This window comes from Cydia splendana, unplaced genomic scaffold, assembly GCF_910591565.1.
Source record: "Cydia splendana unplaced genomic scaffold, ilCydSple1.2 scaffold_114_ctg1, whole genome shotgun sequence".
Taxonomy (NCBI): domain Eukaryota; kingdom Metazoa; phylum Arthropoda; class Insecta; order Lepidoptera; family Tortricidae; genus Cydia; species Cydia splendana.
Window position 1 is genome coordinate 155,690 of NW_026946839.1, and position 25,777 is coordinate 181,466.

At 37.2% G+C, this 25,777-nt stretch overlaps 2 protein-coding genes across 2 annotated transcripts; both read left to right on the forward strand.

The window, feature by feature from the left end:
* The first annotated feature begins 13,059 nt into the window (after positions 1-13,059).
* LOC134805450 (uncharacterized) lies at positions 13,060-15,866 on the forward strand. Its single transcript, XM_063778754.1, has 3 exons — positions 13,060-13,876; positions 14,978-15,227; positions 15,860-15,866. The coding sequence occupies exons 1-3, from the start codon at positions 13,291-13,293 to the stop codon at positions 15,864-15,866; spliced, it is 843 nt and encodes a 280-aa protein (XP_063634824.1). The 5' UTR covers positions 13,060-13,290.
* A 5,121-nt stretch (positions 15,867-20,987) lies between these two features.
* On the forward strand, positions 20,988-21,938 carry LOC134805451 (uncharacterized). The gene has a single exon (XM_063778756.1). The coding sequence runs from the start codon at positions 20,988-20,990 to the stop codon at positions 21,936-21,938; it is 951 nt and encodes a 316-aa protein (XP_063634826.1).
* The last annotated feature ends 3,839 nt before the right edge of the window (positions 21,939-25,777 follow it).

The following is a 25,777-nucleotide window of genomic DNA, read 5'->3' on the forward strand; positions in this document are numbered from 1 at the left end:
TGAACATGCATCATCACATTATTATATGCGAAAGAGTTATTGATGCATTATTTTTAAAAATATTTTATCGAGTTATTTCATAAATCATAAATCATTTATTTGCTTGAAAAGGGTACAGTTACAGATGTTCACGTTTGTTGTTGTCCTCCTTATTCAGCTGTTCACAAACATCATGCAAACAATACAGTTTTATAAGAAATAATATTAAAATATGCCTACTTATTAAACACTTATAACTAATAAAAAAACCATGACTATATACAAGAATGTCCATGTGCACACAATTAAATAACATATGTAATTCAAATTTTATTTTCTCAAAAATGGACGGCAAAGTCGACGTTGCCGTATAAAAATTTGGTCGCGAACTGCGGAGTTTATGGTCAGTCAAAAATTAAAAAGTTAAAAACATTGCAGTCTCGATTTTGGGACTGCAATGTTGCATACAAATTCCATTATTTGTCGAGTTCCAAACTTTTTAAAAGTTTAAATGGCCATATCAAATGAAGGCGCAGGCCCATTAAACAGCCAAACAGATGATTAGTAAATAATTCTTATAATGTTGGTATCGCGACTATTTAGCTGCCTCAAATAGCTTGGCGTATTTTCGGCAGAAAAATACACTTCTATTTTAAAATTTAAAAAATAAAAAGGCGGCAAAGCAAACTTTTTCAATTGTTTCTGTTGTTTGTTTCTGTGAAAATATATATGTAAGAACGTTGCTTCTGTAAAATATTCCTATCATATTTATATTTGTTGCACCATTTTTGAGAAAAGCACTATATATGACTCGGCTGGAAGGCTACTTGCTGGCTTCGGATTCAATTAAACAGACTCCCAAGGTCGTCCGTTTAAAACGAATCCTCAGCCTGCAAGTAGCTACTTCCGAGCCTCGACAATAATGTACCATGGTATAATAATATACTCCGCCTGGTACTCTATTCCGAGATTCGCGTATGACCTAACTGACACGGGCCTACGTCATCATGCTGTTTACAGGTTCTCAAACTTTAAAATGTGGGAGAATTTTAACCAACGGTGAAAATTATTTTAACGGCATTAATTTTAAGTTATTCATGTAGAAATATAGTAAAATAAAACAAATCTAATGTATTAAATTAAACTTTATTTATCTATACAAGACAAACGTTTGAAAAACTAATTCACAGTTACACATTAATTACCAAGCTTACGACGTGAAAAGTTTGGAAAACACTGCGACTGCTGACACTGAGCGAGAAGGAAATAACAATTAACACGCGTTCGACAAGGATGACGGTCAGTGCATGAAGCTATCTAGATCCGAATTGTCAAATGTGACAGCGCTATCCTGTGTTGCCAGTAATGTAAACAGAATTACCCGAACGTCTGAAATTTCTTTTGTGAATCGGAAGATATTGCTAACGAATAATTAAAAATGACGTGTTATTGTAAAATTTAAGATAAAATACATATAAATGAAAATTATAAAATTATAAAGAAATATTTTAACTTATTAACCATAGGTATAATGTACCCATGTAACATGTTATGTTGAAATAAAGTGGCAATGTTATTGTGACTGTGACGATTACACAATAAACAGTACGACGCAACTACCCGCTAGCTTCACTCCGTGGAGAAGTGTCATGGCGAGTGGGTGGCTGGCGGAGTGCACAAGTGATAACAGTTGTTTCATTTGATCACCCAGTACACAACGGAGCCTGGACGTCACAGATGGCGACGAGGGTAAAATATTACAAAAACTTACGGAAAGGAAAGGTAACGGTGGCAGAAAAAAAAACAAATCTAAGGTATGGAAATCCTAACCTAATAGCTACCGTATTTGTCCATTTCCTCCCGAGCTGCCGATTGTATTCAGGTAATACAAAATTTTGGGCGAGGTGATATTCTGTGTAACGAGACTCGTTACTAACGAGTGACGTACGGTTGTACATAATACGAAAATATTAAAACTGCAACGATTTTGTTAGGCGGTACTTACGTAATTAGGTTATGAAATTCCAAACTCACGTAAGAGGAGTATTAAAGAAACTAACGCAGAATTTAAATATTACTGTAAAAACGTAGATCTAGTACCTATACCTAATTTTATAGTTTTGTTTACAATCAATGTTAATAAAAACAATTATGTATATGCACAGTTGATTTTGTCGACTGTTTACATAAGAACAGTGGTTAACTTTACAACTATTATTGAGTAAATAATTGATGGTACGTAGCTCGGGAGGAATGTTTACTAAGCAAAGAAGAAATATACGCGTGCTTATTACACTTACTCTTTGACAATGGCTACTGTGCGTGAGCCTAGTTACCAAATGTAAATCCAAAGTGTAATCAATGCAAGATAGATCAATAATTGGGGTCACTACAAAAAATAATGTACTCATGTTACATTATTCCTATGATGTGGCACCGACGTATTAGCCATGAATTTTTCCATGAAATGACAGAAACCAATATGCCGATGGTTTGTGTGTTACAAATACAGATGGTACATGGTTTATTTTCTGACTCAAAATCGTATATTAGAATTAATATGATATAAAGGGTAAATAATCAAACTACCTTCGCGGAAATCATGATTATTATGAGTTGTGTATTTACCGTTCATACTTAAAATATACCGACCTACTTAGTCGTGTAATTAAATACTAAGATATTTTTACATGAGGGAACGTATAGAGAAACCTGCATATCAAGTCGGTATAGTTGTATACATTTTATGGACCTTATGTCCTAAAAGAAATATTGTTCGGTTAAAATAACCAGGTATAATCAATTGAAATGCTATTTCTAGCACGATATGGGTATGAATAGATGTTAACTTGGTGTCGACTTAACATGTAAAAGTAAAGACGTCTCTGTTTATAATTGTTATTCTACCTTACGCGCGGATATAAAGGGCAGAATTTCTTGCGCTTATGATAATTACGTTAGTGGGCTAGAAGCAAGGATAAATGGCAATCCTCGTGCATTCTGGCAGCATATAGGCTCCTTAAAGGCAAAAGGCGGTTTTGAGGCTATTGTTCGGCACAATGGGAGGGACCACACTGGTCCGGAAGCAGCAAATGCCTTTGCAGACTTTTTTGCTAGTGTGTTTCTGTCTGATGTGCCGCAACTTGACTATAAAGCTGCCAACAACCAAGACCAAAGTAGAACAGCTAATTATGTGCATATACCAGCAATCGAGCCGCGCGATGTAGATTCAGCCATCAAAAGACTAAAACCGCGAAGTTCGGTGGGTCCTGATAGCATCCCTGCATACGTGATCAAAGGTTGTAAGGACTATTTAATACCTCCTATTTGTCATATTTTTAATCTCTCATTATCCATTGGACGGTACCCTGACTGTTGGAAAATCACTCGTGTCACTCCAATACCAAAATCTAGCGATGTCTCTAATGTTGAGAACTACAGGCCTATTGCTATTCTATCAGTTTTAGCTAAACTATTTGAATCCGTCTTGCATGCATTAATAATCTCGCAGCTATCACCCTTTTTATGCAATTCTCAACATGGCTTCAGAGCAAATAGGTCAGTTGAATCTAACCTCCTCACTTTAGTTGATATAATGTCGAGGCATTTGGATGAGGGTCAGCAGGTTGATGTCCTCTATCTAGACTTTAAAAAGGCGTTCGATCGCGTTGACAACGACGTTCTGCTACACAAACTATGCCGTATTGGTTTCTCGCCTAAGCTCCTTAAGTTCTTTGCAAGTTACTTATGTGATAGGAGGCAATTTGTCAAACACGGAAGTTTTGTGTCTACGGAGTATTCAACGCATTCGGGTGTTAGCCAAGGGTCGATCTTAGGTCCACTGCTGTTTGGCATTATGATCAACGATCTTGAGGAAACCGTTGAACATGCCAAATGTCTACTCTACGCGGACGACCTGAAACTAATACTTGGAATCAAAAATATAACTGACTGCAAAAAGTTACAGGACGACATCGACTCTATTTTTCAGTGGAGTACAACTAATGAGCTGCACTTCAATGTATCCAAGTGTTCTGTCATGACGTTTAGTCGAGCAAAAAATCCTATACATGCTGACTACAAACTTGGGTCCGAGAGTATGTCTCGAGTCGTAACAGTCAAGGACTTAGGAGTTATTTTTGATGATCACCTGACTTTTCATGACCATATTAAGAAGTTAGCTGCTGATTGTTTTAAAAGGCTTGGATTTGTTATCAGGAGTGCACGTGACTTCCGCAATCCAAGCGTAATCAGGCTCCTGTACACATCACTGGTTCGTAGCAAACTTGAGTCTGCGGCAGTCGTTTGGAACCCTCATGAGAGTACTTACGCACTGCTTCTGGAGAGAGTACAAAAAGCATTTTTAAGGTTTTTGTATAAAAAAATGCATGGGTACTATCCCTATTTATACCCTACTAAGTTCTTGCTTGGATCACTTGGCTTCAACTCGCTGGAGGTAAGGCGTGATTACAAATTTTTGACATATATGTGTGGCATATTGAGGGGAAACAGCGACTGTCCCGACTTGGTGTCAAAACTCGTAAGACTTTCGGTACCGTTTGTGCCCAGGAACCTGCTCAGGCCGCGGTGCCCTAGCCTTTTAGCTGTTCCGCTTGCGCGTACAGTTTCCTGTAAAAACTCTCCGATTCTCCGAGCACTCAGGACGATTAACGCGTTCTTATCATCAGCTCCTGACTGCGATGTGTTTGCCAGCAGATGGGTGAATGTGTGTCGTGAATGTCTGAAATACTGTGAGAGGATGGATGAATGATACTTTTTGATTTATTTTCTTTTCTGTTGTTAATCTTATTGTTTGATATGAAATTGTATATTATTCGTTGCATATTTTAAATCACTTGACATTTTTAATTTATATTATTTGCATGACTAAATTATAATTCAATAATTATGCACAATTTTTTTTTTTTTGCTATTTGCATGTATAAATTTGCCAGCGCTTTGGTGCGAACTGTAATTCTGTGTAAATATATTGTAATATTGTAATAAATAATGTATTTATATATACATAGGTATGTGCTGTTTATGATAATAAACAATGCTAGCAGGTAACGGACCAGTTAAATTATCAAGGACCTTTACGATGTCAAGTGAGTCAAGAACTATAGATAGCGTACTTAGACTGATGAATGCCAAGGGCGTTGTTATTGTTTTACTGTAGGAGTAGACACGTAAACTCAGCATCAAATGAATTGAGTAGTAAGTCGGAGTCGGACTAACAAGAAAAATAAATTGCAAGAAGTAAACTGTACATCACATCTATGCTGCAGTTGGTATAAGTAATAATTAGTAGGTTGAAACGTTCAACTGGTACTAGCAAAACAAATAATTAGTAGGTTGAAACTTTCAACCGGTACTAGCAAAACAAATAATTAGTAGGTTGAAACTTTCAACCGGTACTAGCAAAACAAATAATTAGTAGGTTGAAATGTTCAACTGGTACTAGCAAAACAAATAATTAGTAGGTTGAAACTTTCAACTGGTACTAGCAAAACAAATAGTTGGTAGGTTGAAACTTTCAACCGGTACTAGCAAAACTAATAATTAGTAGGTTGAAACTTTCAACCGGTACTAGCAAAACAAATAATTAGTAGGTTGAAATGTTCAACCGGTACTAGCAAAATAAATAATTAGTAGGTTGAAACTTTCAACCGGTACTAGCAAAACAAATAATTAGTAGGTTGAAACTTTCAACCGGTACTAGCAAAACAAATAATTAGTAGGTTGAAATGTTCAACTGGTACTAGCAAAACAAATAATTAGTAGGTTGAAACTTTCAACTGGTACTAGCAAAACAAATAGTAGGTTGAAGCTTTCAACCGGTACTAGCAAAACAAATAATTAGTAGGTTGAAACTTTCAACCAGTACTAGCAAAACAAATAATTAGTAGGTTGAAATGTTCAACTGGTACTAGCAAAACAAATAATAAGTAGGTTGAAACTTTCAACTGGTACTAGCAAAACAAATAGTTAGTAGGTTGAAGCTTTCAACCGGTACTAGCAAAACTAATAATTAGTAGGTTGAAACTTTCAACCGGTACTAGCAAAACAAATAATTAGTAGGTTGAAATGTTCAACCGGTACTAGCACAACAAATAATTAGTAGGTTGAAACTTTCAACAGGTACTAGCAAAACAAATAATTAGTAGGTTGAAATGTTCAACTGGTACTAGCAAAACAAATAATTAGTAGGTTGATTGTTCAACTGGTACTAGCAAAACAAATAATTAGTAGGTTGATTGTTCAACTGTTGCTAGAAAAACAAATAATTAGTAGGTTGGAACTTTCAACTGGTACTAGCAAAACAAATAATTAGTGGGTTGGAACTTTCAACTGGTACTAGCAAAACAAATAATTAGTAGGTTGGAACTTTCAACTGGTACTAGCAAAATAAATAAGTAGTGGGTTGAATGTTCAACTAGTACTAGCAAAACAAAAGAAATGATAAGCGAAATCATAACACTTACCTACGATACAAACAGAGAATAATTAGTTAGTTGAATGTTCAACTGGTACTAACAAACCAAAAGAGTCAAATGTAGCTAGTAACTAGTCTAGTAGACGCGATAGTGGTGGTTGGTACTAACGATAGGACCTTTTGTTATAGGTCGTCCAAATTAGTACAACATAGTACTTAAAAGTAAACTGACGCGATATAGTGTTGGTTGGTACTAACGATAGTATCTTGTTTTAGGTTATTCAAAATGTCCTAGATACCACCATTAGACGGATTCTTTAGCCCACCAAAACTTAATAGGGAGGCAAAATAGTCATAAACTGACATTATGTTAGTATAGAGTGACCTCCTATTATGTAATGTATTTACTGAATTCGAAATTATATAATAAGCAGTTTAGTGCCTCTGCCTACTGTTCCAGTTAACTTAAGGCGTAGGTATAGATGGATGGCCTCGGGAATAGGCATATCTACTAATGTAGATTCAGAGTAGATTTCAATTATAAAAAAAAAAATACGCCAGTTGGAAACATTTTCTGTAAAGTATTACAATTTAACCTTCTTCTAACCTATACCCGTATCATAAATTAAATGCATTTTGCAGATGTTCGTATGGGTAAGAACCGAATGTATCAGCTTAAATAAAAACGGACAAAGTATATATAAAAATCTAGACACGCGGTAGCGTGTCCAGCCAAGTTCAAAGAAAAAGGAACTGGCGACGCAGCAACCGTGTGTAATATTACACGAACCATTTCGAGCTACTTTTGACCCCTTCACAACTTGAAACCTACTTAACCTACACAAATGAAATTTGGCACATGTATTCAAGCCCCTTAGCTTGTCCAAAATACAAAATTTCATAAAAATAGCTCATACAGTTATTGATAAATCAACGTGTAAAAACCGGCATTTTTGTGACTGACTGACATATAGATCACAAACCTAACCCACTTCCAGATGACCTAGAAACTTGAAATTTGGCATCAAGGTAGACTATTAGGTGTATATAGAGGGAAAAATCTGAAAACTGGAAATTATTGATATTTCGATGGAAAAAAAATTATTAATACTTATAGACCAAAATCCTAACCCACTTCTAGATTACTTAGAAACTTGATATTTGGCATGATGGTAGACTGTTAGGTGTATGTAAAGGGAAAAATCTGAAAACTGGAAATTATTGATATTTCGATGGAAAAAATAATAATTAATACTTATAGACCAAAAACCTAACCCACTTTTAGATGACTTAGAAACTTGATATTTGGCATCAAGGTAGACTGTTAGGTGTATATAAAGGGAAAAATCTGAAAACTGGAAATTATTGATATTTCGATGGAAAAAATAATAATTAATACTTATAGACCAAAAACCTAACCCACTTCTAGATGACTTAGAAACTTGATATTTGGCATCAAGATAGACTATTAGGTGTATATAAAGGAAAAAATCTGAAAATTGGAAATTATTGATATTTCGATGGAAAAAAAATTAATACTTATAGACCAAAAACCTAACCCACTTCTAGATGACTTAGAAACTTGATATTTGGTATCAAGGTAGACTATTAGGTGTATATAAAGGGAAAAATCTGAAAACTCGAAATTATTGATATTTAGATAGAAAAAAAAATTAATACTTATAGACCAAAAACCTAACCCACTTCTAGATGACTTAGAAACTTGATATTTGGCATCAAGGTACATTATTAGGCGCATACAAAAGAAAAAATCTGAAAACTGAAACTTTTTGACAACTGACCGCGCGTTAGCGAGGGTCTCCTTTTCAGCTTAGGCAAACTGCTTTCATGATGAATAGAATACATACTATATAGTATGAATAGAATACTTACTATATAGTAATTTCTGTACAAAAAGTAATGATATCCCAACAAAAACATAAATGTGAAATGAGAGCCAAGTTCAATATTAAGAATATGTGTTGTTGTTGACTCGCTGACAAAAGAATTGAGATCTATATTGGTGCCAAGTTCTGTGCTGTGTAGAAAATCCTGAAATTATAAAGGATTTGTCTTGGCTAGTTTTACCAACAAACCAAATTTTAGAAAAGTAACGTACCTAGTCAAATATAATAAATAACCTATACGTAAAAACTAGCCAAGACAAATCCTTTATAATTTCAGGATCTAGACACGCGGTAGCGTGTCCAGCCAAGTTCAAAGAAAAAGGAACTGGCGACGCAGCAACCGTGTGTAATATTACACGAACCATTTCGAGCTACTTTTGACCCCTTCACAACTTGAAACCTACTTAACCTACACAAATGAAATTTGGCACATGTATTCAAGCCCCTTAGCTTGTCCAAAATACAAAATTTCATAAAAATAGCTCATACAGTTATTGATAAATCAACGTGTAAAAACCGGCATTTTTGTGACTGACTGACATATAGATCACAAACCTAACCCACTTCCAGATGACCTAGAAACTTGAAATTTGGCATCAAGGTAGACTATTAGGTGTATATAGAGGGAAAAATCTGAAAACTGGAAATTATTGATATTTCGATGGAAAAAAAATTATTAATACTTATAGACCAAAATCCTAACCCACTTCTAGATTACTTAGAAACTTGATATTTGGCATGAAGGTAGACTATTAGGTGTATATAAAGGAAAAAATCTGAAAACAGGAAATTATTGATATTTCGATGGAAAAAAAATAATTAATACTTATAGACCAAAAACCTAACCCACTTCTAGATGACTTAGTAACTTGATATTTGGCATCAAGGTAGACTGTTAGGTGTATGTAAAGGGAAAAATCTGAAAACTGGAAATTATTGATATTTCGATGGAAAAAATAATAATTAATACTTATAGACCAAAAACCTAACCCACTTTTAGATGACTTAGAAACTTGATATTTGGCATCAAGGTAGACTGTTAGGTGTGTATAAAGGGAAAAATCTGAAAACTGGAAATTATTGATATTTCGATGGAAAAAATAATAATTAATACTTATAGACCAAAAACCTAACCCACTTCTAGATGACTTAGAAACTTGATATTTGGCATCAAGATAGACTATTAGGTGTATATAAAGGAAAAAATCTGAAAATTGGAAATTATTGATATTTCGATGGAAAAAAAAATTAATACTTATAGACCAAAAACCTAACCCACTTCTAGATGACTTAGAAACTTGATATTTGGTATCAAGGTAGACTATTAGGTGTATATAAAGGGAAAAATCTGAAAACTCGAAATTATTGATATTTAGATAGAAAAAAAAATTAATACTTATAGACCAAAAACCTAACCCACTTCTAGATGACTTAGAAACTTGATATTTGGCATCAAGGTACATTATTAGGCGCATACAAAAGAAAAAATCTGAAAACTGAAACTTTTTGACAACTGACCGCGCGTTAGCGAGGGTCTCCTTTTCAGCTTAGGCAAACTGCTTTCATGATGAATAGAATACTTACTATAGTAATTTCTGTACAAAAAGTAATGATATCCCAACAAAAACATAAATGTGAAATGAGAGCCAAGTTCAATATTAAGAATATGTGTTGTTGTTGACTCGCTGACAAAAGAATTGAGATCTATATTGGTGCCAAGTTCTGTGCTGTGTAGAAAATCCTGAAATTATAAAGGATTTGTCTTGGCTAGTTTTACCAACAAACCAAATTTTAGAAAAGTAACGTACCTAGTCAAATATAATAAATAACCTATACGTAAAAACTAGCCAAGACAAATCCTTTATAATTTCAGGATTTTCTACACAGCACAGAACTTGGCACCAATATAGATCTCAATTCTTTTGTCAGCGAGTCAACAACAACACATATTCTTAATATTGAACTTGGCTCTCATTTCACATTTATGTTTTTGTTGGGATATATTATACGACGACTTAGACGGTATTCCGGTTAAAGATTGTTGTAGCAATCCTGTTGGAACAGTTAGAAGACAGGTTAAATTATAGTTTAAGAGAAACAAGCAGGTGACCAGGATAAGAGTAATAATGCATTCTGCGTAAGTAGCCGTGTAAATTGTGGAACACAGAGGCATGCCTAAACTGCCCAAATAAAACCTATAAATAGATGAGGATATACAATTCTTCAAAATCGTATATGACCCAGATTTCATATAATAAATCCCAATTCCAATCTATTTTAGAGCCGGAATACATGATTCTATAGAATAATAATCAGGGCAAAGCTCAATTACAAACCCAAGTACAACAGGTACGTAAATAGACGCTGGGCCTACATCATGTCATGTAGTACCTAAAGTCAATGCTGTAAAAACTGAAGTGGCGATGCGGGGAGCCTTACACGATGAGGAAGCACTGCTTACTTAACTAAACTACGAAACTATACCCAAGGCAACCATGACTAAGGTACTAACAGAAAAAACTCTAGTGACCAGCAGTTAACCTAATGTCTTGTAAATAGACATACGACTTTTGTCGGTTAACAGTGTAGATGACGAAGTCCCTTTTTAACTACCTAGGTAGTAGGTACACCTACTCAGATGAAGATGAGTGATGTGTGTGATGTGATGACTAATTATAATTAAGTGTAATTAAAAAGGCACTTTACCGGAAAATATATTTCCTTATTTCAGTCACATGCATAAACTTACAATAATTAAGGATGCCAAAACTCTTAGGTATGCGGTTGAGACAATACATACATTAGAAATTATACATTGTCTCAGAACCAATACATTAAATCAAAACAGAAACAAATAACTAAATACTGTGTGTAGGTACCTACACATTATAAAATAAAAACAATAAGTATTCGAATTAACCGTGATTTTGATCGCTCTCAATGACAGTTTGCCTGATGTTTAATTTGTTGAGGCTAACTAATTAAGTAAAACTAGTAGATTAAAGTTGTAGCTTGAACCACTTTATTGATCTACCCAAGAGTACACATTTATTGTACTAATTGAGCACTAAGACTCAAAAGACCAAAAGCCTAGGTCTTATCATTTAGAAACGTTAAACGTAACGATAAAATGGTAAAGTACCTAAACATTCGAACTGTACTCTGGTGTACTCAGTATTTCATGGGATCATGGTTAGAATAATGTAATTCCATTGGTTCGTTGGAAGATGTTTATTGAAGTTAAATGACATACTTACCAACGGCAGGATAGGAAGCAGACATACAAGGTGTATACCTATGTTTCAGGTTTATAAAATATGTTGCAAGTAATTGAAATAAACCGAAGAAAAAGTGTATAAGTACAAATAATAATATTTATGTGATAGTCTGACAGTAATTATTGTGGAAATAATAACACAATACTTACTGGTCACAATTCAATTGAAAAATCAGCTTTCAATTAGTAAGGTGTTACGTTATTTTCATAACATAAATTGTAATTATGATTCTTCGCATAAGTAAGTTGCTAGAATAATATTACATTCGATATTATATTTGCTGTGTTACTTTTTGAGCAATAAAATGTTTGAAATACCTAAATATTTGGATTAATTGATGTCAAGATTATATTATTCAAGTATTATAATTAAAGAACGAAATTAGATATGTATGCAATGCAATTAATAATAATAATGGTCAAATAGGCAGGTAAATCTTAGTAGGTACCTAACAAATTAATAATATATAAATCTATTTATATAGATTATTGTTGTACTATATGCCTAAGTTACCATATTAACAGTAACTATACGTTACTGTCTGCAACATAAATATGCGACGCACGTAATTGTATAAATAGCATGTAAGCAATAATAGCCTATAAATATGTTATGTTTAGATTTACTTGCTCTCTTTATACTTGGATACCGAGAATATAACACATCTTCGGTAATGTCTCGTTTCACTTGATCTCCATTCGACCCTCCAACTACCAACTCATCAGATGGCGACCCATACCAGAAGAATACCAGGAAAGCGAAGTCCACCACAGCGCATCGCATAGCAAAATGAGGATAGAAGTCAAGACAAGAAGATCAGCCTAATGAAGATTCAAGTTGAAGAACCTATTTTTCAAGAAAGAAACTTCCTGCGCATTTTCAAGAAAGAAGCTTCCTATTAAACAGAACCCTCCCACACATTTTGAAAACGAAAGAGAAGAAAGAAAAAGATGACCAAGGGAAAAAACTCAAATTAAGGAAAAACTAAGAAAGAAGAAAGAAGAGCGTTGTCCAGGGTTATCCCGGCTCGCAATTCAAGAGGTGTCCAGGGTTATCCCGGCCCATATCAAGAGGTGTCCAGGGTTATCCCGGCCCATGCTCGAGGGAGTCCAGGGTTAGCCCGGCCCGTCATCGTCGTCGGAGCAGAGGCAGCCACATGCAGCGTCAGCGAGTGCCACATGGAGGTGCCAGCTCGCCAGCAGCGTCACGCGACCGCCCAGCCAGCGCGGAATGCAGCGTCGACATAACCTACTTACGGGGGTACATTGCCCGCTACTAATGTAAGTTACATATAACTTTATCATTATGTTTTAATTGTTTCGTCGCGATATATAGGAAATGTTAGGTATCCTAATTTTAGCCGTTGTATGTTATTAACCGTAGCCGCAAATTTATTATGCTATCTGAGTTAGTGTCCATTCGTGAAAGGTTAAATAAATTAAGAGAAGATATTGTAAAGTTAGGTCCAGAGAGGCGACGGAAAGAAATAGGTAGAAAGAAACTAGACGAATCAAACGAATTATATAATCGCGCGGCGGATATTGTGTCTCAGTTACAGAAGCAAACGGAAAAATATAAAATTTCAGAATTAGAGTTAGCTAATAAGCATATAAACGATATTGCCGACACTTACAGTAGGATAAAGATAGCATTAAATTATTTTGATACAGAATCTCAAACAGACGGAAAAATGGCTAAGCCCAGTTTTGATGTCAAGACGGCCATCGCCTTGTTGCCCGTCATGACGGGGCAGGAGGATACCACTAAACAATTAATAGACGGTATTCTAATGTACAGTTCCATTATTAATAGCGAAACTCAACAGGTTTTAATAGACTTCGTCCTAAAAACAAGACTTTCATCTAGCGCTAAGCTCAGATTAAAGACGTCATATAGTAGCGTAGAATTACTTGTCACGGATATGCGCACATTTTTACTACCTAAAAAATCGTCCGAATCGATTCAGGCTCAACTATACAGAGCTAGGCAAGGTAGGAGAACTATAGAGGCATTCGGAGCCGAGATCGAGGATCTTTTCGTCAACCTGACCATATCTCAGGCCGACGGTAACGATAGCAGGTACGATATACTTCGTCCGCTGAACGAGAAATCAGCCATTAAAAGGTTTGCAGACGGTCTAGCAGACCCAAAATTAAGCACAATAATATCATCTAGACAATTTACGTCATTGCCCGAAGCAATCAGGACGGCCATTGACGAGCACAGCTCATCACCACAACAGGATCAAGTCCTACATTATGGACGGGGACATTCTCGTAATAATTACGGGAACCGGAATGCCCACTCTGCGCGTTACAATAGGAATAAGGGCAGAGATTTTAACACAGGAAATAAAAATACATTCGGGACACGGTATTATTTCCATAATAACCGTAACACAGGTATTTCGCAACACGTCTCGACAAATAGAGTTAAACGACCGGACAATTTCGCTGACCGTGCAGCTACAGTCCACCGACCTGCGCGCGCGCCCACTCGCCCGAATACGCGTGCGCAGCACATGCAACCGTCACACGATAATGTAAAACCTAACAGGCAGTTTTTTCGTGACTAATATGAATAGCGCAATATTTAGTTATAATAAAGATAATTATAGCACAGTAACTTGTAGTATAGGTAACACATATAAATTAAAACTCTTGGCCGACAGCGGAGCAGGCCTGTGTGCTATTAGGTACGAATATTTACAAAACAAACCCGATCTTTTCAGACAAATACAAGGACATAGCATTACTATTAAGGGAGTATGCGGAGATTTAACTTCAGAAGGATATATATATTTAGACTTAGACTTTAACGGTTTCATTTGCGAAGAAAAGTTTAATGTTTTTAAGAATATGCAATGCGCAGCCCAAGCAATTTTAGGAGAAGAATTTTTCAAACGTTACGATGCAGATATAAGTTATAAACGCAATGCATTAATTTTGGAGGACCGAGGTCAGTCCGTTTCGATACCTATGCAAGTACATTTAAATAATACGTATGTCCATAATATACCTCCGCGATGCGAAGTTATGACTCACATTACGTCACAACTGGTAGACGACTGTGTAGTACTAGCCCAGGAAATGCAAGCAGGCGTTTTTGTAGCAGGTGTCATTTCAAGACCAGACAAAGGTCAAATACCCGTACGGATATTGAATACGACTGATAAGCCAGTTACTTTAGATTTATCAAAGTTGAAGGTAAACCGATTATGTAATTTTGATATTTGCAATTTTGACACAGGGAAAATTAGCGTCAATAGAGTAAAAACCTTATTAGATCTTTTAAATTTACACACTTATTTAAACAAAGAGGAACAATTAAGTATAGAACAAATTTGTGCAAAATACGCAGATTTTTTCATCTGCCAGGCGACAAGCTTACCACAACAAACTTGCTGGAGCACAAAATTAACTTAAAAGAAAATGCAAGCCCAGTATACGTAAAACCTTACAGGATACCACATGCCTTACGCAAAGAACTTCAAACGCAGATCCAAGATATGCTAGATAACGACATAATAGAAGAGACTACTTCCGAGTGGTCCAGCCCAGTTTTGCTTGTTCCTAAAAAGAGTGATAAGTTAGGAGAAAAGAAATGGAGATTGGTTGTCGACTACAGGCAACTAAATAATAGAATACAGGATGATAAATTCCCATTGCCCAACATAACAGAAATATTAGATTCCCTAGCAGGTAGCATATATTTTTCAAAGCTCGATCTTTCCCAAGGTTATTACCAACTAGCTTTAGACAAGGAATCCCGGAAATACACCGCGTTTACTACCGATAAGATGTATTCAATGAAGAGATGTCCCATGGGACTCCGAACAAGCGGTAGTGTTTTCTCAAGACTTATGACCATAGCCATGTCCGGATTAAATTACAAACAATGTTTCATATACTTAGACGATTGCATTGTCATAGGTAAATCCATAATGTCACATAACCATAACCTCACTCAAGTTTTAGAACGTTTGAGGAGCGCGAATCTTAAACTAAATCCATTAAAATGCGAATTTTTACGTAAAGAGATAATGTATTTAGGGCACAAAATAACTTCAAAGGGAGTAGAGCCCGACCCAGCGAAAGTAGATGCATTAACCAAATACCCAAGACCAACGAATACAGACGAGGTCAAAAGATTCGTAGCATTTGCCAATTACTATAGACGGTTTATTCCAAATTTCGCGAACATAGCTTATCCCTTAAACCAGCTTTCCAAGAAAAACGCAGTTTTTAACTGGTTTACAGAGTGTGAAGCAGCATTTTTAAAATTAAAAAATATTCTTACGAGTCCACAAGTTTTAGACTATCCAGATTTCTCAGAAAATAACATTTTTACGTTACATACAGATGCATCAAAAATAGGATTAGGTGCAGTACTATCAAATTCCAACGGAAAAGTAGTCGCGTACGCAAGTCGAAATCTTAAGCCAGCCGAGACGCGATACCCAATCATAGATTTGGAATTACTTGCCATAGTTTGGTCGACAAGACATTTTAGACCCTATCTCTTTGGGAAAAGGTTTAAAATTGTCACCGACCATAAACCATTGATTTATCTTTTTGGAATGACTGATCCCTCGAGTAGATTAACCAAATTTAGGTTGTATTTAGAAGAATTCAATTTTGATATTGAGTACATTCCGGGGCGAAACAATGCAGCTGCAGACGCATTGAGTCGTTTACCGATGAATAGTGAAGATTTAAAAAATATTAGAACACACGTTGTATCAGTCATGACCAGAGCTCAAACACGGAAACTGCGCGCGCAACAAACTTGCGATCAAGGTGACTTAGCGACAGATGTACCCGCAAACGATAGGCTTGATCAACCTAGAGTTGTGGAAATCATCAAAGCACCAAAAAATTGTATTGAACTCATATTAAGTTCCGATTACAAATTAAGTAAGACATGTCAAAATAAAATAATGAGTAGTAAAGGAAATTTTGAGTACGTACCAAGCGAATCATGCATATATCTAACATCCCGATCGTTATCTACCGTAGGCGTATTAGCGAGGGAATTAGAAGAATTTTGCAAGAAGCAACGCATAAATGAAGTTATAATAATAAAAAACCGGCCAAGTGCGAGTCGGACTCGCGTTCCAAAGGTTCCGTATATTACACAATTTTTAACAATCAGTGCCGGATTAAGATATTTTGATGCCCTAAGCATTTCTAGGTGCCCCCTTCATCAAGATTACATTGATTTTTTGGTAAATTGAGAGAAGTTCATTGCCGCATTACAGCTGAGAATGGAAATCAGTCACATCATTTTATCACGAAAATTGACAGTGCCGCAGCAGTAATGTTGCAACAGAGTACCTAATGCTGTTGCAGTCGCCACCCGAATGTCACCTTTATCATAGCTTAGAAAGTAATAGAAACGCGAGCGAAGCGAGCGCGGAAATTTTTCGATATAAAAACGCAATATGATAGACAGTTGTACATTTTTACTTTTAGTACTTATGGAAATCAGTCACATCATTTTATCACGGAAGTTGACAGTACTGCAGCAGTAACGTTGCAACAGAGTAATGTTGCTGCAGTCGCCACCCGAATGTCACCTTTATCATACCTTATAAAGTTATTGAAAACGCGAGCGAAGCGAGCGCGAAAATTTTTCGATATAAAACGCAATTTTAGTTATAGTCCCAACCAGGCGCGAATCCAGGATTTCATACAGAGAAGGGATGCGACAGTTTTCTATCGGCCTAGCTTCGCATAGGGCTCGATATTTAAGGGTCTCAGCGAGGTTGTTTTCATGCATAAAATATGCAAGAAAGCAGAGAGCTTGGAATTGAATTGGCGAAGTGTGAGAAAGGCAGTAGGCCCAGGTGCGAAAGAGGAAAGGTTGGATTTGGATCCACGCCCAAGTGTAATTAAGGCAGAAGATCAACTTTGCCGTAAGGCAGAAGGCCTCGCATAAGACCTAACGCCGAACCGCAAAAGAGTGGGTTGAAATCGAATCTATGCATGTAATCACGACTCTTCTACTGCTACCGATTGTTTCCCAAAGAATTACGCGCCATTATTTTTGCAAATTAGCTTTTGGACAGCTAAAAAAATCGTGTGGTAAAAACGATGTGTCTGTCCCTAATTTTAAAATTTCTTCACCTTTTTCAACCTGGCATTTTGGTGCCCCCCCCTGAACGTGGTGCCGTAAGCACGTGCTTGTTTTGCTTATTGGTTACAAAGTCTTTATTAATTCAACCATTAAAGTCGACGAGTACAAAAAACTTTGAGCTAGCTCTCAATTTAACATATTTTTTTAAACATTATTTTTAATTTGACCTTACAATTACTCGTAAGTAGGTAAGACCGTTAAATATTTAAAATGATTATCTTATCAGAAAATAATCACCAATTACTCTAAGAAAACTACTACTCTAAGTAATCCGGCACTGTTAACAATGTATTTTTTATGTGAAACGTGAGTGAAATCTCTTTAAAAAATCCGTAGGGGTCGGATCAAAAACTGTAATTAAGTCCGACTCACGCTTGACTGTACATTTCTAATAGGTTTTCCTGTCATCTATAGGTATAGACCTATTTTATGTATTTTTTTTTAAATTTAAGACTTAGTAGTTTCGGAGATAAGGGGGGGGGGAATGGTCATTTTTTGCCTATTTTCTTGAATAACTTCTAAACTGTTTATTCGAAAATTATAAAAAAAATATATTTGAGATCCTTACATTAAGCTCTTTCATTTGATATGTAACATGATATAGTTTGAAAAATTAATTTTTTTCATTTTTTCATTTACCCCCCAAAAGTGGCCCCCATGTTTAAAATTCATTTGTTTACGTTACATGTCCGTATTTGGGTCACAAACTTACATATGTGTACCAAATTTCAACTTGATTGGTCCAGTAGTTCCGGAGAAAATCGGCTGTGACAGACGGACAGACAGACAGACAGACAGACAGACAGACAGACGCACGAGTGATCCTATAACGGTTCCGTTTTTTCCTTTTGAGGTACGGAACCCTAAAAATAAACAAAATGCGCAAGAAATAAACGAATTTTTAGCTAGCTACAAATGTGATATTCCTAGGATCCTAGTAACGAAAGGTGTCACGAAAGTATACGATAAAGAGGAAATAAGAGTTATTTTAAACGATTTCCATCTATTACCCACCAGTGGCCACGCGGGGGTTAATAGAATGCTCAATAATATTAAACGTCATTACTTCTGGCCAAGAATGAGCCACGATGTATACGAATACGTAAAGAAATGTGCACATTGTCAACACAACAAACACACTAATAAATACACTAAGGAGCCAATGGTGATAACTACAACGCCAAGTTCATCCTTCGAAAGAGTTTCTTTAGACATTCTAGGACCTTTAGAAATAGACAATTTTAACTATAAGTACGTATTAACAATTCAGTGTGAACTGACTAAGTTCGTCGAAGCATATCCTTTAGAGAGGAAAGACACTGAGTCTGTAAGTAAAGCATTTGTAAATAATTTTATTTTAAGATATGGCGTACCAAGCGACGTTATAACGGATCAAGGTACCGAATTTATGTCCAGTGTTTTTAGCGATATTTGTAGATTATTAGGTATAAATAAGCTACACTCGACTGCTTATCACCACGAAACTATAGGAGCACTCGAGAACACGCACAAGAACCTAGGAGCTTACCTTAGGATACAATGTAGTAATAACCGCACAGACTGGAGTACCTGGTTAAGCTATTGGTGTTTTTCGTATAATACCACCGTACATACCGAGACGCAATATACGCCATTCGAATTAGTTTTCGGCAAACACTGTCGTTTACCGAATAATTTAATTTCTTCTGTCGACCCTCTCTATAATTATGATAGTTATCCTAAAGAATTTAAGTATAGGTTACAAAGAGCTCAGTCAGAAGCTAGAAATAATTTAATGTCTAGTAAAGTCAATAGAAAATTAATGTATGATAAGAAAATGAATTCTGTACAATATAAACCAGGAGACTTAATACTTTTAAAAAACCAAGTAGGCGATAAATTAGACTCTATTTATAATGGACCTTACAAGCTCATAGAAGATATGTCACCAAATGTTAAGATATTAAAAAATAATCAGGTTTATATAACTCATAAAAATAACACTAAGATGTATTTTGAAACTAAGTAATAACTAGCAACTATTATATTATATTATAATTAAAAAAAAAATGTAAATGCAACTGCGTGTGTCACATTTTTTTTTCTTCCTTTGTGGGGGTGAAGAGTAACTTTCCAGGGAGGTGTACTATATGCCTAAGTTAACATATTAACAGTAACTATACGTTACTGTCTGCAACATAAATATGCGACGCACGTAATTGTATAAATAGCATGTAAGCAATAATAGCCTATAAATATGTTATGTTTAGATTTACTTGCTCTCTTTATACTTGGATACCGAAAATATAACACATCTTCGGTAATGTCTCGTTTCACTTGATCTCCATTCGACCCTCCAACTACCAACTCATCAGATTGTTCGCTTAACCTATTCACAAGTAAAATCATACTTGACGTGGTACCTCTACAACGAATGTAACATTCCTACTTTATTTGACCTTGGATTATCTACAAGTATTTTAAATTGCATTATATATATTAACATCATACAAGACAAGTAAAACTGAGTCAATCAGTTATTGCCAATAAGTAACTAATGTCCAAGACGCTTGGCAAGCTTACAATATTATATTGTATGCTAATGGAAATACCTGGAAATGTGTAAGCATCAAAAGGAAAATGTAGTAATTAAGGCGTTTAAAGTAAATCTTTGAGTTATAAGCAATTGAATAAAAAACTCAAAACTGCAAATAGGAGAAGGAGAGGGACTGACACCTAAGAAGAAATTGTAAAAGTAAAATAATAGTTTTACAGATTTAAAGGCTTGCTAGTGTTGGAAAATATTTGTAGGGACACATATATGTAGTTAGAAATGCTGACGACGCATTCGAGATGCAAGCCGCGAGGCGCGGGCCTCGCCAGTTGTCCCCCGCCTTGCGACCTGCCCGGTAGTTCCCAAAAGCGTAAGCGCATACGTAAATTACTGTAACAGTTATTGATATAATTGACCTTCAGTGTTAACAATTTGTGAAACTCTAAAAATAAACTTTATTGTGGTATTCAGTGGTTTTAAATTGACATTTCCATACTTCTGATCCCGGAGTCATAATAGTTAGTATTAACATCATACAAATTGGTGACCCCGACAACGGGGCGCACAAAGACTATAAATATAAACTTACAGTGCAGTGAAAAGTGAAAGACAATTTTAAAGACTGTGTATCAAATCGAATTTGTTTTTAACTGCGTATCGGGGGCAACTCACTTTGCGGGAACTAGCCGGGGCAGGGAAACAAAGCCATTACGAAAATGGCAAGCGGTGCTGGCGGAGCACCCGGCGTCGCTGAGCAGCAGCCACAGCAGCCGTTGCAGCAGCCGCCGGCGGGCGCGCCGCCTGCAGCGTCGAGCGAGAGGACCGACGCGCAGCTGGACCTGGCAGCGGTCACAGTGGCGTCCAGGTTACCGGAGTTTTGGGCTGATCAACCTAGACACTGGTTTATACAAGTTGAAGCTATACTAAACCCTCAGCATCTCAAGGATCAGGCGAGGTATGACCTAGTTTTAGGGAAACTCACAAAAAGTGCGATAGGGCAGATTACCGACCTTCTGCTACAGCCACCAGTTACTGGCAAGTATGAAGCCCTCAAAGAAAAGCTTTTGGCGATTTATGAAGATTCTGCTAAGGCGCAACTGCAGAATCTCCTCAGTGATATGGAGCTGGGTGAGCAGAAGCCGTCGCACTTACTCAGGAAAATGCGAGACCTTGCTAGGGGTAAAGTGCCTGATCAAACGCTATGCATATTGTGGCAGAATCATCTACCTCAGGCAGCACGAGCAGCAGTCGCCGTCGCCGACAGCCAGAACTTGGATAGCCTGGCTGCAATTGCGGACAAAGTGCTGGAGGCGGTTAGGCCGACTCCACACGTAGCAGAGGTGCAGGCGTCGACTTCGCGGGGCGGAGTGACGCAGTCCCCGGAGATGGCAGCTGTCCTAGCTGCCTTAGAGAGACTCGAAGGCAGGATTTGCGGGTTGGAAGAGCACTCGAAACGGTCGGGCCGTGGCCGGTTCCGGCAGAGGGGGAGATCTGCTTCCAGGAGTGGCATGCGACAACGTTATGGATCGCGCGGAAGGAGCAGCACCAGAAGAACGCCTGATAGCCCAGACTGGCTTTGTTCATACCATTTTAGATACCGAGAGAAGGCGCAGCGTTGCGTTCCACCGTGCGCCTGGTCCAGAGGTCAACCTGCGGGAAACGAGTAGGAGTACAAGAGGTGGCGGAAGCTTGTACAACTCCACCGTCACACCGCCTATCCGTGACAGACTCCAACAGTGGTTTTCGTTTCTTAGTGGACACAGGTGCCGACGTTAGTGTCTTACCAGTGAGAAACAAATATGCAATTGGTGAAAGTGTGTGCAAATTATACGCTGCAAACGGTTCCGAAATCAAAACATACGGTTTAAAGACTCTAGAACTCAACCTTGGTTTAAGAAGAGCATATAAATGGACATTTATTATTGCCGATGTCAGACAGCCAATTATAGGTGCAGATTTTTTAGTTCATTATGGCCTTCTTGTAGATTTGAGATCCAAAAAATTAATAGACAGTTTAACTTGTTTGAGTGTAATTGGAGCTATTGAACATTGTTTTAATCCATCGATCAGAGTTATTGACGAAAATCACCCTTTTCATGACTTGCTAAGTAAATATCCGGATATTACGAAACCTGTAAATTTTAGAGAACCACCTAGTCACAACGTTAGGCATCATATTGAAACCAAAGGACCTCCGATATTTGCTAGAGCTAGACCACTTCCCCCAGATCGTTACAAAAAAGTTAAAGAGGAATTTAGAATAATGCAAGAAATGGGCATCTGTAGGCCTTCCAAAAGTCCCTGGGCAAGTCCGCTGCATGTCGTTCCAAAAAAGAACGGCGAACTTCGCCCATGCGGAGATTATAGACGGTTAAATGCAGTTACTAAGGCAGACAGATATCCAATTCCGCGAATTCAGGATTTTACATACATTATGAACAACAAAAAAATATTTTCAACGTTAGACATTAATAGGGCTTATCATTTTATTCCCGTGGCTGAAGAGGACATTGAAAAAACCGCCATTATTACCCCTTTTGGCTTATTTGAATTTCCGAAAATGAGTTTTGGATTGAAAAACGCAGCCCAGACTTTCCAGAGGTTCATGAATACCACAGTTTTTCCAAATTTTGACTTTATATTTGTGTACATTGATGATGTTCTCATAGCTAGCGAGACAGAACAGGAGCATGAGCGACATTTGCAAGCCGTTTTCGAGAGGCTGAGCCAGTTTGGAATCACCATCAATGTGTCAAAATGCTGTTTTGGTAAGTCGAAGCTGGATTTTCTAGGTTTCGAGGTGTCAACAGAGGGCATTCGGCCGTTACCAGAGAAAGTGCAAGCAATTACGAACTACCCGAAACCCGAGACCATTCAAGACTTACGCCGTTTCCTAGGTATGGTAAATTTCTATCGTGCTCACTTACCGAACGCAGCATCTTACCAGGCAGAGCTTAATAAGTACCTGCACAATAGCAAGAAAAGGGACAAAACAAAAATCCAGTGGACTGCAGAGTCAACGGAGGCTTTTGAGAAATGTAAGCAAAGCTTAAAAAACGCGGCTACTTTGTCTCATCCTCACGTCGATGCTCCCATGGCACTCATGTCAGACGCTTCTGATTATGCGGTTGGCGCAGTTCTTCAGGTACAGGTAAAAGGTACGTGGAAACCCTTAGGCTATTTCTCAAAGAAATTGACCACTGCTCAACAAAAGTACAGCACTTATGACAGAGAACTTTTAGGTATTTATCTTGGAGTCCGATATTTTAGGAAAATGTTCGAAGGACAACCCTTAATCATTTTTACAGACCACAAACCTCTTATCTACGCATTCAAAAATGTAGATAACAACAAAGAAACGCCTCGTAGAACCAGGCAGTTGTTATTTATCAGCGAATTCACAACCGACATACGATACGTAGAAGGTAAGAACAATATTCCTGCAGATTGTTTATCGAGAATAGAAACCGTTTCCTGTCCCACGATTCTCGACTACGGTGCAGTTGCTGACGCGCAAGAACATGACGAGTATATTTCCAATGAAACATCGAGCGAAAACAACAGATCGCATTTCAGAAAGGTATTTTTGCCTACAAGCAATAAGGCAATTTATTGCGAAACTTCGACTAGCAATTTTAGACCTTATTTGCCTAGCGCTTTTAGAAAGATAGCCTTTGATTCAGTGCATGGTTTAAGTCATCCAGGGATCCGCACTACCAGAAAAAAGATTGCTAGTAGATTTTTCTGGCCAGAAATGAATCGTGATGTAGGACTATGGGCAAAATGCTGTCTGCAATGTCAACGAGCTAAGGTAACTAGACACACTTTGTCAGAGTTTAATGAGTACCCATCCGTCGAGAGATTCGAGCATGTCAATGTGGATATTATAGGACCTTTACCCACTACAGCTGATGGATATAGGTATTGTGTTACAGTTGTAGACAGGAAAACACGTTGGCCGGAGGCTTTCCCTCTTAAAGATATTACTGCAGAGAGCGTAGCTAAAGTCATTTATGATGGCTGGATAACGCGTTATGGGTGTCCAGTAAAATTGACCAGCGATCAAGGGAGACAATTCGAAAGTAGTTTATTCAGTAACTTGCTTAAGATTCTAGGAGTCAAAAAGCTAAGGTCTACACCGTACCACGCTCAGAGTAATGGCATGGTCGAAAAGTTCAATAAATCATTAAAAACGTCATTAAAAGCTAGTTTGGTTGATAACTCATGGATAGATCAGTTACCATCAGTCATGTTAGGTCTTCGTGCAGCGCTGAGAAGCGACAATAGCGTTAGTGCCGCCGAGATGACGTTCGGGAGAAAGCTTCGTTTACCAGGTGATTTTTATGATAGTACTGGTACAGAGACAGGTGACGACGATACTCTCGTCGACCGGATTCGCAAAACTATAGGTAAGTTTAAACCCGCTTTAAAATCACACAGCAGTCGTAGATCATTTTTTGTTCATCCCGATTTGAAAACATGTACTCAAGTTTTTGTCCGAGACGACACAGTTAGACGTCCTTTAAAATCCCCGTATGACGGTCCATTCAAAGTTCTCAAGCGTTTCGACAAAGTCTATAAAATTAAACTTCCAGATCGTGTGGTTAATATCTCCATAGATCGTCTTAAACCGGCGTACATATTGAATGACGCTAGTGACATAGAGTCGGATCAGCCGACTACCGACTCTACTGACATTACCGACGGACAGACTAATTTGAACCCTAAAAGTACGGACGTACAGCCCATCCCTCGAACGACGAGAAGTGGCCGAGTCGTTCGTAGACCTATTCGTTTTGATGTAGAATACCCGTAGGTCAAGTTATACTGGTCGTGTAACTACAACTAGTTAGGCTTAGATGAATATAACAGATGTCTTAGCAACAAATGTTATGTTCATGTTTAATTTACTTATTTTGTGAATTGTTTCTAATAATTGTATTGTTGATTTAACGATGTTGCGTAAATGCAATCAGGTCATTTTAAGCGCACGTGTAACAACATGCCTAGGTATATTTTTGTTTAGTAAGTCATTGCACAAGGAAAAATTATGTCAATTAATTTGCAATTTAACGATTTTTCGGGAATATAAAAAGTCGTAGTATTAATTCGATTTCATTTCTTCATAGACATTAACCTATTTCAATCATTATTTTCAAGATGGGCTATGCTCAAAGTAAACCTGCTAATAACGAAGTTATCGCTCAGGCCCAAGTGGTGTCAAACGTTACTCAGGTAGAGACGCGATTGAATACCCTGTCAGTTATATTAATCGTGGTAGCTGGCTTGATAGCCATAAGTCTCCTTTTTGCAATTCGTCGACTTTGTGTTAAGAAAACAAGACGTTGGTTACGGAAGGAAATGGGTGCAGCGAGTTTGGCAACTCCGGTGGTTCGGGTTCAGACCCTACCACCCCAAGCAGTCCAACCAACTACGGTGTGATAAAAGTGTTACAAACATAAGATTTTCCTTGTGCAAGTGAAATACCCTTGTGTGTAAAATGTGT

What these genes read in the sequence shown, in the direction of transcription:
- LOC134805451 (XM_063778756.1), top strand. Translation starts at nt 20,988, where the DNA reads ATGGCAAGCGGTGCTGGCGGAGCACCCGGCGTCGCTGAGCAGCAGCCA.
- LOC134805450 (XM_063778754.1), top strand. Translation starts at nt 13,291, where the DNA reads ATGGCTAAGCCCAGTTTTGATGTCAAGACGGCCATCGCCTTGTTGCCC. An exon ending in TTATGGACGGGGACATTCTC is followed by an intron (nt 13,877 to 14,977) that starts GTAATAATTACG and finishes TTCATCTGCCAG; the next exon opens with GCGACAAGCTTACCACAACA.